The 14233-nt window shown below is 30.3% G+C and overlaps 3 protein-coding genes across 5 annotated transcripts; all 3 read left to right on the plus strand.

The window, feature by feature from the left end:
- Window positions 1-1396: 1396 nt before the first annotated feature.
- Taf1 (TATA-box binding protein associated factor 1) lies at window positions 1397-9114 on the plus strand. Of its 2 annotated transcripts, none has more exons than XM_033339137.2 (18): window positions 1397-2041; window positions 2138-2550; window positions 2623-2868; window positions 2986-3123; window positions 3204-3385; window positions 3501-3899; window positions 3970-4210; window positions 4279-4637; window positions 4720-4982; window positions 5075-5436; window positions 5516-6736; window positions 6816-7058; window positions 7148-7586; window positions 7666-7808; window positions 7896-8033; window positions 8112-8247; window positions 8322-8543; window positions 8629-9114. In XM_033339137.2, the coding sequence occupies exons 1-18, from the start codon at window positions 1693-1695 to the stop codon at window positions 8841-8843; spliced, it is 5709 nt and encodes a 1902-aa protein (XP_033195028.1). In that variant the 5' UTR covers window positions 1397-1692; the 3' UTR covers window positions 8844-9114. The 2 variants fall into 2 exon arrangements, with proteins under 2 accessions (XP_033195028.1, XP_033195029.1); XM_033339138.2 differs by having other exon boundaries at window positions 3213-3385.
- A 105-nt stretch (window positions 9115-9219) lies between these two features.
- On the plus strand, window positions 9220-11522 carry LOC117159372 (uncharacterized). The gene has a single exon (XM_033339140.2). The coding sequence runs from the start codon at window positions 9291-9293 to the stop codon at window positions 10800-10802; it is 1512 nt and encodes a 503-aa protein (XP_033195031.1). The 5' UTR covers window positions 9220-9290; the 3' UTR covers window positions 10803-11522.
- On the plus strand, window positions 11334-14145 carry LOC117159373 (uncharacterized). 2 transcript variants are annotated; one of them, XM_033339142.2, is made up of 6 exons: window positions 11334-11522; window positions 11810-12012; window positions 12085-12261; window positions 12331-12775; window positions 13173-13232; window positions 13386-14145. In XM_033339142.2, the coding sequence occupies exons 2-6, from the start codon at window positions 11830-11832 to the stop codon at window positions 13772-13774; spliced, it is 1254 nt and encodes a 417-aa protein (XP_033195033.1). In that variant the 5' UTR covers window positions 11334-11522; window positions 11810-11829; the 3' UTR covers window positions 13775-14145. The 2 variants fall into 2 exon arrangements, with proteins under 2 accessions (XP_033195033.1, XP_033195032.1); XM_033339141.2 differs by having other exon boundaries at window positions 11335-11522; window positions 11782-12012.
- The last annotated feature ends 88 nt before the right edge of the window (window positions 14146-14233 follow it).

Below are 14233 nucleotides of genomic sequence, written 5' to 3' on the forward strand. Positions count from 1 at the left end.
CATAATAATATCAGTTCAATATATATTAATTTGGCTGAAAGTATTGCAAAACAGGCTTACCGCTATGTTACTGTTAGTAATATACATTCTAAATGGAGGTACATTAGTTGCCTCTTCAGCATTTTGCACTATGTAGGAAAACATCTACATCATACAAACACATGTTATTTACAATACATAAGATTCTTTGTAAATGATTTTCATAAAAAAAAATTTACTAATGTAAAATCTCAAATTCTCTTAATAAATTTCATCTTTATAGGTGCATCTGTTTATTATAACGATGTACAGATAGGGCAATGGCGAAGAACATTATTAGAAAAGTATTGTGTTAATATTTAATAATGTAACTATTTTTAACAAGTTCGTAAAAATTTCGTTTGTGTTTCACAATTCAACCCTAGTGTTAACATTACATTTTTACTTTCCATGAAAATAATATTACTTTGTATATGAACAAATAATAAATTGTATCTTATCTTTTCTATAACAGCTTATTTTTCAGTCATATTCATTTTCTTTCGAGGCAAGTTATAGAATTCTTAAATTTGTCAACTTATATAAACCGGTATAATTTATTTCTACAAAAATAGGTTCTAAATATCTTTATATCAAAGAAAATGTCTTTATATCATTATTCAATAAATTTAAAGTAATTATTATCATAATGTTTATAGCATGTAGTGAAGTTGCGGTCAACAATTAAAAAATGTACCTATCAGTTTTTTACCAATATCGTTTTGTAGTTTGTCCAATACTAACATTGAAAGTACCTAGGATAATTATCACCACGGTTGTATATATAGGTCTAGAACGTGCGCCAAATATAAAAATACTAAATCTATGTGTACATATCTGATTTGGATCTTGTAATTTTGTTAAAACTTTTTGTTGGAAATAATAATACATATTTAATAACAGTTTATAATTAATATTCATTTAAACAACATTTTTCTATACTAGATGAAATATTGTATATGTATTTACTTTAAATAAACGGAGAAAAATTATAAAAAATAGTTTAGTTCAATCATTAATTAAGCTCAGTTTAAGTGGTTTAGTTTATATCCTTTATCTTCAATGCTTTCACCGAAGGATGGCGCTAAATACAAAATCCTAGATTCTCGATCGCAGTGTTCTATAGTGACCGATTTGTAAAGCACCACTTCCGACATTAAGAGCCTTACCCCCTTCATTGGTGTTTACAATCTTGTGTACACGACCGTGCTTACCAGAGGAAACCTACGGAAAGGAAATTCCTCTTTGTTACCACCTATCACTCATGGACATAGGAATATCCTATAAACTTTATTCTATTTCTAGGGAGTTTATTTTTTAAATGTTGTAAGAAATACCAAATATAATTTCAGTCATTTAATCGTTTTCGTCAGAGAATCAGTCTACCTAATATGTTAAAGAACATGGCGGTTAGTTGATGCAAAGGTGTACGTAAACAAAACGTTGCTTCGCTAATTTTGTAATTAATAAAAGTTTGTAAATAGTAAAATCATAATAAATATATATAAGTGTATATGCATAATGAACTATAAATAAATAAATGTATGATATACAATTAAGAACTGTGCAATTAATAAATGCTAGTACTATACGTCTATTGTATATTCGAAAAACCGATATCTTTTTATGAAAATTTAACATCATATTAATTTCTTGAATTTTAACTATAACAAAATGGCCGATTCTGAAGAAGAAAATGATAAAGACATAACGTCTGGGATCAATATGACTGGTTTTTTGTTTGGCAACATTGATGACAATGGTCAACTGGAAGATGATATTCTTGATCCAGAGGCAAAGCAACATATAGCTTCACTGAATAGGCTTGGATTAAGTTCGTTTATTCGTGAAATGATGCAAAATGATGATATCACGGAGGAAAAAGAAAATGAATCTAACGATAAGCCTGAAGAAAAAAATGATATGATTGACGAGAAAGATACCAGTTACGTTAAGAAATCACCTAGTGCTCTTGACTTTTTTGATATAAATGAATTAGCAGAGGATGAAAGAGAAGAAAGTGGTAAGTATAACAAAAATATAACTATCAAAAGATTTTTTTAGTTAAAAATAAAATTTTATAGACATATATAAATATAAATATTACTTTAATGAATAGGTAAGCAGGACATGTTTGAAGTAAAAACTGAAAAGGAAAATGCTGATTATGATGCTGATGATGAAGAGGTTGTTAATAAATCTGATACACAATTAATGCCACCTCCTCCAATTCCCGAAGAAAAAGAAGCACTTACTGCAGAAGAAGCAGAAGCTGCACGTCAGCGTAAATTAGAAACCCCTCTTGCTTCTATGCTACCATCAAAATATGCCAATGTTGATGTTACTGAATTGTTTCCTGATTTTCGAGCTAATAAAGTTTTGAGGTTTTCAAGATTATTTGGTCCAGGAAAACCTAGTAGTCTTCCACAAATATGGAAAGGTGTTAAAAGGAGACGTAAAAAGAAACGACATCATGATATTAGAGATTCTGATTCTGGCTCTGATCAGGAGGAAAAAAAAGCAAAGTTTAAAGTATATACAAATAGTGATTCAATTTTATAGTGTATCAATTGTATGTTAATTAAATATTTATGTGTATATTAGGGCTGGATGATGCAATATGGTCCAGACCCAACACCAGATATATGTCGTTCCGATGATGAAACAAAATTATTAATGCCAGTAGAAGATAAAGAACAAGTTGATAAATCAGGCGAAACTGGAGAAAATGGAGATATGGGGCCAAAAGTTGCAGATTGGCGGTTTGGTCCTGCACAGCTTTGGTATGATATGCTTCAAGTTCCAGAAACAGGGGATGGTTTTAACTATGGATTTAAAATCGTTGACAAGGTATTTAATTTGTATATATATCAAAATATGAAATATCAAACATAATTTTGAAGTTGTAATTTAATATTTCTACAAATCAATTTATCATGGATAATGCTATTATTATATTTCTAATAGTTAGATGAACAAAGTAATAAAGATAATAAAGATACCAAAGACACTAATGAGGAATTTTCTGATGATGCATTTTTAATGGTATCACAATTACACTGGGAAGATGATGTCATATGGAATGGTGATGATATAAAGCATAAGGTACGTAATATCTTAGTGTAAGATATTCTTAATTAAATATTTATATAAGTTAACAAGTAAGAATATAAATACTTTAAAAGGTATTACAGAAATTAAATAGTAAAAATAATGCAGCTGGATGGGTACCATCCAGTGGGAACAGAACTGCTCAGGCATTCAGTCAACCAGGCAAAGGAGCACCTGTACAGGTCGCATCAAACGTTCGATTAGCCACTTCGCAAATTACAACTCCATTACACATGCAATCTCAGAAAACTAAATTGTAAGCAAAGTAGTAATCTATTTGTTATATTATACTAGAAAATTACTGCATATATAATTTTTTTTCATTTTTCTACTTTTATCAATTCTTCTTTTACTTCTACTTTTATCAATAGGAACATGAATAAAGGGAATCAGCAACAAAATCGGGAAGAAAATTACGATGATACTTGGTACTCTATTTTTCCTGTAGAAAATGAAGAATTGGTGTATGGACTTTGGGAAGAAGAAGTAATTTGGGATCCTGAGAATATGAAGAAGATACCAAAGCCTAAAATTCTTACTTTGGATCCAAATGATGAGAATATTGTTCTTGGTATTCCTGATGACATAGATCCAGCACTGATTCATAAAGATAATGGACCTCAACCAAAAGTAAAAATACCTCATCCTCATGTGAAGAAAAGTAAATTATTATTAGGAAAAGCTGGCGTAATTAACGTATTGGAAGAAGACACTCCACCTCCACCACCAAAATCACCTGATAGAGATCCATTTAATATTTCAAATGATACGTAAGTTAATAATTTAATAATTTTAATTCGCACAAAAAGAAATAATTTTATTATTTTCTGTGTTATTTAGATACTATATGCCGCGATCGTCAGAAACAACATTACGATTAAAAGTTGGAGGTGGAAATTTGATACAACATAGTACGCCAGTAGTAGAATTACGTGTTCCATTTGTTCAAACTCATATGGGCCAAATTCGGCTTCGAAATTTCCATAGACCACCTTTAAGAAGATTTAGCCACGGACCGCTTGCTCATCCTGGTCCACATTCTGTCCTGCCATTAATAAAGCATATCAAAAAGAAAGCCAAAGTATGTATTATGCTTTATTACATTATTTGTTAAGTAGGAACAAGAATTAAACGACGTTTGTTTATTAGCAAAGAGAACAAGAAAGAATTGCATCTGGTGGAGGTGATGTCTTTTTCATGAGAACTCCTGAAGATTTAACTGGCAAAGATGGTGAATTGGTACTTATTGAATTTTCTGAAGAACATCCCCCGTTGATGAATCAAGTAGGAATGTGTTCCAAGGTGAAAAATTACTACAAGAGAAAGGCAGGCAAAGATCAAGGACCACAGAAATACAAATATGGTGAAACCGCTTATGCCCATACTAGCCCATTTCTTGGAATTCTTACACCTGGTCAAAGTATACAAGCAGTGGAAAATAATATGTATAGAGCGCCAATTTATGAGCACAAAATTCCAGAAACAGATTTCTTAGTTATAAGAACAAGGTATTTCAATAACATTTCTTTATGGAAATTATTTATAGTATGAAGAGTGTATTACAACTAATAAATTTTTCTGTATACCTAGACAACAATATTATATCAGAGAAATGGATGCTTTATTCGTTGCTGGTCAAGAATGTCCATTATATGAAGTTCCAGGTCCTAATTCAAAGAGAGCTAATAATTTTGTGAGAGATTTTTTACAAGTATTTATATACAGATTATTTTGGAAATCTAATGATACGCCCCGACGTATTAAAATGGATGATATTAAAAGAGCATTTCCTTCGCATAGTGAGAGTAGTATTAGGAAACGTTTGAAACTATGCGCTGATTTTAAAAGAACAGGTATTTATTATTGCATAAGTTATACTATAAACTGTTTGAATTACCTTTGTATTATAAGTTAGTCTGACAAACATTAAACTCTTTTATATTAGGCATGGATTCAAATTGGTGGGTTATAAAACCCGACTTTAGGTTACCAACCGAAGAAGAGATTCGAGCAATGGTGTCTCCGGAACAATGCTGTGCTTATTTTAGTATGATTGCAGCTGAGCAAAGACTAAAGGATGCTGGTTATGGTGAAAAGTTCCTATTTACTCCTCAAGATGATGATGACGAAGAAATGCAATTAAAAATGGACGATGAAGTTAAAGTTGCGCCTTGGAATACGACACGAGCATACATTCAAGCTATGAAAGGTAAATGCTTGTTACAGCTAGCAGGACCAGCTGATCCAACAGGTTGTGGTGAAGGATTTTCCTATGTTCGAGTACCAAATAAACCAACGATTAGTAAGGTAAATATTTAATATTCAGTTATAATTCTTTTTTTCCATATTTTGTATTTTAAATCATTCGTTTTCTGACTTTAATTAGGAAGAACAAGAAGCTCAACCAAAACGGACTGTGACTGGAACTGATGCCGATTTAAGAAGGTTATCATTAAATAACGCAAAAGCGTTACTTCGAAAATTTGGTGTGCCTGAGGATGAAATTAAAAAATTATCTCGATGGGAGGTAATCGATGTTGTTAGAACGTTGTCAACAGAAAAAGCTAAAGCTGGAGAAGAGGGCATGACTAAATTTTCACGAGGAAATCGTTACTCTATAGCTGAACATCAAGAAAGATACAAAGAAGAATGTCAGAGAATTTTTGATTTACAAAATCGTGTTTTATCTTCTAATGAGGTTTTGAGTACAGATGAAGGCGAGAGTTCTGAAGAAGATAGTTCTGATATAGAAGAGATGGGTAAAAACATAGAAAACATGCTTTCCAACAAAAAAACTAGTACCCAATTATCACTTGAACGAGAGGAACAACAACGACATGAATTACGAAAGATGTTAATGGGTGAAGTTCAAGAACAAGATAAGAAGTCTAAAGAGAAAAAGAAGGATGACGAGGAGGACAGCCCCGTAAATAACTTTAACTCGCAACAGGGTAGAGTTCTTAAAATTTATCGCACATTTAGAAATCCAGAGGGCAAAGAATATACAAGGGTAGAATTAGTAAGGAAGTCTGCGGTAATAGATACTTATATAAAAATTAGAAATTCTAAGGATGAAACGTTTATTAAACAATTTGCAACATTGGACGAGGCACAAAAAGAAGAAATGAAGAGAGAGAAAAGAAGAATTCAGGAACAACTACGTAGGATTAAACGAAATCAAGAACGTGAACGTATGCTTGGTGGCCCAATGGCAGGAAACAATGCGTCATTGAGTAATATATTCGACCGTAGTAATACCAATACCCCAACCACTACGTCCTCAAACAGTATCCTTCCATTCTGTAATTCATTCCAATCTACTTCTTCTGCTTCTAAACATCCTAAACCGGAAGTATCTCCTACTAAACGTAAGAAACCTAAACTTAAACCAGATCTCAAACTGAAATGTGGTGCTTGTGGTAATGTAGGTCACATGCGTACGAATAAAGCTTGCCCTTTATATCAGAATAGCATAACTACAGCGCCCGTGAATGTTGCGATGACAGAAGAACAAGAGGAAGAAATTGAGAAACAGCTTAATACAGATGATCAAGATCTTGTTAATGTAGATGGAACTAAAGTGAAGTTATCATCCAAATTAATTAAGGTAATTTATTTAGTTTTTTAAAACAGTAGTATTCTTTTAAATGATTATTATATATTAATTTATAATTTTGCTTTTGTAGCATGCTGAAGAAATGAAAAGACGCACGTTACTCTTGAAGGTGCCTAAGGAGGCAGTAAACTCTAAGAAACGAAGGAGAGCTACCGGAGATGATCATTGTGATTATCTTAAACGACAACAGAGACCTGCTAATAGACGTAGAACAGATCCTGTTGTAGTTATGTCTACAATGCTAGAAAGTATACTTAACGAAATGCGAGACCTACCTGACGTTCAACCTTTTTTATTTCCTGTTAATGCCAAAGTATGTTCTATTTTTATTAAACTGTTTTATATAAATTTATTTTATAATTGTCTGCAACTGAAGAATTTATTTACATATTTCATAAATAGGCTGTTCCTGATTATTATAAAATCATACAAAGACCTATGGATTTACAAACCATACGTGAAAATTTAAGATTAAAGAAATATCAAAGTCGAGAAGAATTTTTGGCTGACGTTAATCAGATTGTAGAAAACTCAACTCTGTATAATGGATCAAAGAGTTCATTAACAGTAGCAGCTAAGCGTATGCTGGAAACTTGTGTAGAAAGACTTGGAGAAAAGGAAGATCGTCTGATGAGATTAGAAAAAGCAATTAATCCTCTACTAGATGACAATGACCAAGTCGCCCTTACTTTTATCATAGACAATGTTGTAAATAATAAATTGAAATCTATGACAGAAGCTTGGCCATTCTTGAAACCAGTTAATAAGAAATTAGTAAAAGATTATTATAATGTTATTAAAAGACCTATGGATCTAGAAACTATATCTAAAAAGGTATCTGGTAAGTTAAACTATATTTAAAATAATGTTGCATGTTATCGATTTTTTGATAAATATTTGATTACACCTATTTCTTTCAGCGCATAAGTATCATAATCGTCATGAGTTTCTTAGGGATATTGAACAAATTTTGGAAAATTGTACAGTGTATAACGGAAAGGAATCTCCATTTACGCAGAAAGCAGAATTGCTAGTAAAAGTTTGTAAAGAAACATTAGATGAGGTACTTAAGGGCTTTTTTTAGGAGTATTTATTATATCCTAATTATTATATTTTAATCTTATATTCACATAATCAAATTGTCTTGCAGTATGATGAACATTTAACACAATTAGAAAATAACATACTATTGGTACAAAAGCGAGCAATGGAGCAAGCAGACATTGATCCTTCATGGCTTGGACCAGATGAGGAAAATTATACCATTGTAGAGCCTGAATTTAGAGGGGTACAATATTTATCTATAAAAAACAGATGTTTAGTTTTCTCCTATAAGAAATTTTGTAAATTATGGTGTTTTTTTTAGAGTCAAACAAGTTCGCCAGAAAATCCATTCGGTAAATCGAATATGGATGATTTTGATTTTGTGGACGTGGAAGGCGACATGGAAGGCGATGGTAGTAGAAGCGTAAATTCGAAAAAGAAAGATGTCCTTGAAGAAGGTAGAGAAGATTTTATAAAATTATCTTTAAATGTATATCTTTAAATGAAAACGTCATTGTATACTTCGTTACAGATTTACAATTCTCTAGCGAAGATGAATTTGATGAGGTTCCATTTGGTACGGATGAACAGTCGGAAAATGCGGAAATGGAAACACTTGAGCTAAATGAAGTTAGAGAAGGTACAGAAAGTGGAGTAGTATTAGCAGATGATGATAGTCAACAAGCAGCGGAAGCTATGGTTCAATTGGGTAATGTCGGCTTTTATATGGCAGACCAACAATTGCTTCAGCAAGGTTGGTAATTGGAATGAAATACTTTATAAATTTATTTATCATTTTATCATTTCATTAATTAAATCGTATGTTTCTTAAATTATAGATGAAAGTATGGATGTTGATCCTAATTACGATCCTTCAGACTTCTTGTTAGCTGGTTTGCCAGCAAGAGATGAAAAAAGTGAAAACAAGATACAAGACGACCTTGCTGTCTCTGAAAGTGATGATGATACAGAAAATAACGCAAAACAAAAACAAAAAACGCCACAACAATTACCGCAACCAGAGGAGGATGTTGGTGGTGATCTTTGGTTCTAAAAAAATGTTATTATTCCTTTTAGCAATAATGCTATTTTGTAGTTTACTTCTTAAATCAGAAGACTTGTATTACAGAACGCAATGGGAGAAAAAATGCAAGATATTTATTTCTTATAGGAATAATTACATTTCAACATTTGAAATTGAATGAAATATGTATGTTTTGTTATTTAGATATGATTTTGTAAAAAGGAAAATGAACATCTAATGCATATCTGTGAATATTATATATACATATATGTAAATACATAGTGAGAAATTGTTTTTTAAATATCATGTGTATATTTGTTCCTTCATATAGAGCAAGGACATCTATATAAAATTTATAAAGAAAAATAATTGAATAGAAAAAGCTGCAAATTCAGTTATATTTACTTAGAACTTAGTTCTAATCAAAATTCTGTTTGTAATGTTCCTTTACAGATATTAATATAATATTATTTAATAATGATTAGTGACGAAGAATTGAAAACTAGAATGGATTATATACTTGAAATGTGTTCTACATCTCTAGATTCACAACGCGAACAAGACAAAATGTTTGACAATATAATTAGAATAACAAAAAATGCATTACAAGAGCAGCTGTTGACTTACGAACCAAACGCTATTATTATATGTATTCTTAAACTCCTCTTGTATTATAATGAAACTTATTTTCAAACGTATAACATGTGCGAATGGAAACGACGAAGAAAATGTCGACTTACGAGAGAATGTTACATTACTTTATTGCAAATATACATTCCTCAAAAGTCTAAGGAAATTCTAGAAACTGTAATTAACACAATTTATGAAAATAAGCTTTGGGAGTTTGAAACCTTTTGTTTTGAACTTATGTATAATTTATTGGAATATGGTATTAATGCATCATCAATGATTCATATTATATGGGACAGAATCGAATCTCCAAATATAAATATAGAAGATACAAGAAAAATTATAAGAATATTATACGAATTATTAGATGTTTATAATTGGCCAGATACATATGAAACAATAGTAGTTATTGAAAGAATTTTAAATCTTTTTTATATTTCTATAACTAGTGCACATGCAACTGTTGATTTTTTACCATATGCAACACTTAAAAAAGGTTTGGAAGTCTGCATTATTAATATGGTAAAACATGTATATAATGATCATCTTCTGATCATAGTTCAACATATGTGTTCATGGGTTGTTGAGAAAGGAATGACTGATGAAATTATTCTAGAATTTGGTAGTACACTTGAATACACAGCCTACATACATGAAGTAACTCTATATGAAAAAACATTAACTCCAAAAATATTTCCATTATTAATGGAAATGATAGCATCAACAAATAAAATAACTAATTTATTAGGTAACAGAGTTATTCAATATTTGCTTGATAGAAAAGGAAATAAAATGAATTTTAATACACCTAAAATATTTTTCGAAGATACTCAATTTGATCTCAGCATAGGTCCATGTTTTAAAGAAGATAAGCTATTCTGTAAACTTCACAGAGAAATTTTGCATGATAGCCTTCTAAAAAGTATCATAATTCATTGTACATCTCGTATGAATTTAGAATCAACTTATTGTACGATATGTCTGATTGCTGTAGAGGTACCATGTGGATTTACAGCAGCAGCTCTGGTTTGTCTCTTAATGAATTTGCAAGATGTAACTTTGAAGCGAAATAGACATGATGAAGTATCTTATCATTTACATGCGACAGTGATAGCAATTATGTCTCTTTTATGTTGGATTCATAAAGCTAAAGTATTTTACGAATATGTGAATAAAGTAATGATGGAAAGGGCACAATGGGCTCCACATCTAAATCCTCCTATTCAATCTCAATATAATTTCGCAGCACATCATATACTTTGGAACAAGCCAGAATTGTTTTTTATAGATTGGGAAGCTCGTTATGGTTTGTGGAAATGTTTTCGTTTACGCGAAACTGAAGAGACACCGGAAGAGTAAATATTTACCGAAAATTATGATACATGTATATATTATGAAACTAAAATAAATATTATGTGACTATTGAATATCAAGATTCTATGTGATATTACAAACATTAATAAATGATTTCAATTACCGATATTTTTATACTTTTCTTAATAACTATCACTCTTAGTTCACAGTTTAGGCATGAAATTGGACAATTTTTCTTATAATAAACCTGTAATCATCAAATTACTCATACAAATAATTGTCATCAAAATGGCTGTGTTTCGACATTAAATAGCGTAATTCATAGTATTACGCATTAAACAAAGGCAATAAAAATTGACAGTGTGTGGTATTATATTAAATATCTTGTCATAATCTGTACTTTCTAAATGTGAAACAATATTAGTATAATCCAAGTTTGTTTGTAATTAAAAAGCATGATAATTTATCTCAAGTTATTGATATTTGTTCCTCCATCTTACATCATTCTGAACACTTTTTGATTCGTCAAAACATTTATTTTATAAACTATAAATTGTAATTTAAAATTAGACATGAATTGTTTGAAAATTGATGAAATATTGCTTTCTAATCCTCGAGAAACTCTGAAAAAGTGGTGACAATGAAGTTAAATGAATTTTTTAAGCGTATGTTATAGTGCAATTATTAAAATCGTATTGTTTACATAACGAACATCAGCTTCGGTGGATTATTTTCGTCAGATCGTCAAATTGCGTTTCAATAAAGGTTAACTTTTTAAATAAATTATAATGTTTATTGTTCCTTTATTATCAGTGTATCCTTTGTGACAATATATTGTTTTAAAGAAAACAAAGTTTTAACATGTATATAACTTAATATGCAAATTTTTATTATTAATTTCAATTGTATAAATACTAAATAAAGTTTGTTCAAATAATATTGCTTAGAATAAAGTACAATAAAAGTTGTATAAGTTACTAGTATTTATGAATAATAATTTTTGTTATAAATATTTATTTTTCAGTTATTCAAACATTTGTAAAACGTTTTAGAAAGAAAGAATAAAGAAACAATGTCTGGAGAACAGTTTTCCTTAGTTTGGAATAGTTTCCCAAGAAATTTGTCCTCTGGATTATATACATTATTAACCGATGAGCAATTAGTAGACGTAACATTAGCTGCAGAGGGTCAAATACTACGTGCACATAAGTTAATATTGTCAGTTTGTAGTACATACTTCAGGGAATTGTTCAAGGTATATTTAAACTTATTTCATATAGTTTACGTTTATATATTCTATAGTATTAAAGTACTTGTAATAATACAGGGAAACTCTTGTAAACATCCGATTGTGATTTTAAAAGATGTCAATTACCGTGATCTGTCAGCAATGCTTCACTTTATGTATCAAGGAGAAGTTAACATTAAGCAAGAAGATATTGCCAGTTTTTTGAAAGTTGCAGAAACTTTACAAATAAAAGGTTTAACTACAGAAACAGAAGAGGTACGTTCGATCAGACATACAAATTTAAAGGATAATAAGATAAATAAAAGAATGAATTTTATTTTATAGAAACTTGGAGAAACTTTAACAAAGAATGCAGGGAACTTGGATCAAATATTTAATACAGAAAATAGCAGTATTAATTGTATTAATTCAGATACAAATGCTCCTACTTCTGAGGAACAAGGACAATTTGTACAGAAAAATCAGCAATGCAAAAACCAATTATCAAAAGATGAATTACACAGTAACGAATTTATAGAGAATACAAGTGTCAGCGACATGTGTTGTCAACAGGAATCTAATTCAATTCATAATATACAAGATATACAAAATAACAGTTCGACAAGTATAGAAGAGGAACCATTAGACTGCACAGCTGATATAAGTCACATAGAATCAGCAAAGCAGGGACCACTGGATTATACGCTCGACATAGATACAGAAGCAGGATATAAAACATGTTTGCCTAACGAGACATTTTATAAACCTGAAGAAAATTTACAGACAAAAGGTATTATTTTTACATGTTTTATTAGTGTAATCATTTCAAAAGTTATGTAATTAGTAGGCTGATGACTATAAAGACATCATTCGGAGCTGAAAAATATTACATTTGCTGAATGAATGAGTACTTAGAAAATGAGTACTAGAGAAAACAAGATGATTAAAATTAGCGAAGAGACTACAGTTACTGGCTGTTGATGCAAAAGATTTGACACACTCAACTGTTTTCGTCGATGGATATACAGTTGTACAAATTTTTTTAGTATATGTAGCACAAATTAATTTTACAATGGAATCAATTATATATTTGCATGCTTATTTACTGGGTGTTTCAAATCTCAATTTTATACAATTCAATACCGCAGGATGGTAAATGTTTAAATGAAAAATATTATATCTTACAGACTATGTACCAGATATGCAATTAGTTCCCTACAATCAAAATACACAAAGTCATTCATTTGGTAAGTCTTTAATCTCTATCTTTTTATTTTAACGATATACGTTTTTATTCTTCTGAACTTTGCTTTTTTTTATAATTTTATTTATACCTTGTTTTTATCTGGTATTAAATAACTACAATTACCGTTAGGACTCTATTAACATTTATTTAATAGGTTTAAGTAACATGACTGGTTTTGAAAGTGAATTTACGTACGAAACTGGTTGTCATAGTAAAGGTCGACGAACCGTTAAAGGTATTTCCAACAATAGTTTGCCATTGGAAACAACTTTACGCGTTGTATCCGAACTGGGCCCAACATTACGTGTGGAAAGAGGTAAGGTTATTCGAATGTATTCATGTCCATGGTGTCTTCGTCATTTCACGCGTAAGGAAAATCTGAAACTACATGTTCGATATATTCACGGTCCGCTTGAAAGTCTAACATGTAGACTTTGTGGTAATAAATATAAAAATAGTAATAGTTTACGTGTACATTCGTATCTGTATCATAATGCTAAGCGCGACAAACCTAATAAGCCAATAGTGGATGGTGGCGCATGAAATTAGAAGAAGAAACAATTGACATTGACATTTGCATAAAATTATTACATGGTACGTAAATTAAATGTAATTGCCGCAATTTTATTTATGAGAAAGGTTGTTGGCAATTAACGAGAAAATTGATAAAAACCTAATTATTTAATATTTTCTATTTATATTTCTTTGATACTATTAAGGTAACAAAAAATTGAAAAATTTGCAGAAATACAATATTCTCTTAATTAGACAGATTTAGAATCTAGATAAGATAACATATTTTATATAAAACAGGTTACTTTAAAAAAGAAGAACCATTGTAAACATACATATATGTATATTAATATATCATTTTGTAAATATATATACATTTGTAATAAAATAAAAGATTTGCATTTGTGTATCCTTTTTACCTATCAAGGTATCGTAACACACTCATCGTTACTATAGAAAATCACAAAATACCGAATGATAAATTTGTAT

Source organism: Bombus vancouverensis, chromosome 1, assembly GCF_051014615.1.
Source record: "Bombus vancouverensis nearcticus chromosome 1, iyBomVanc1_principal, whole genome shotgun sequence".
Classification (NCBI taxonomy): Eukaryota; Metazoa; Arthropoda; class Insecta; order Hymenoptera; family Apidae; genus Bombus; species Bombus vancouverensis.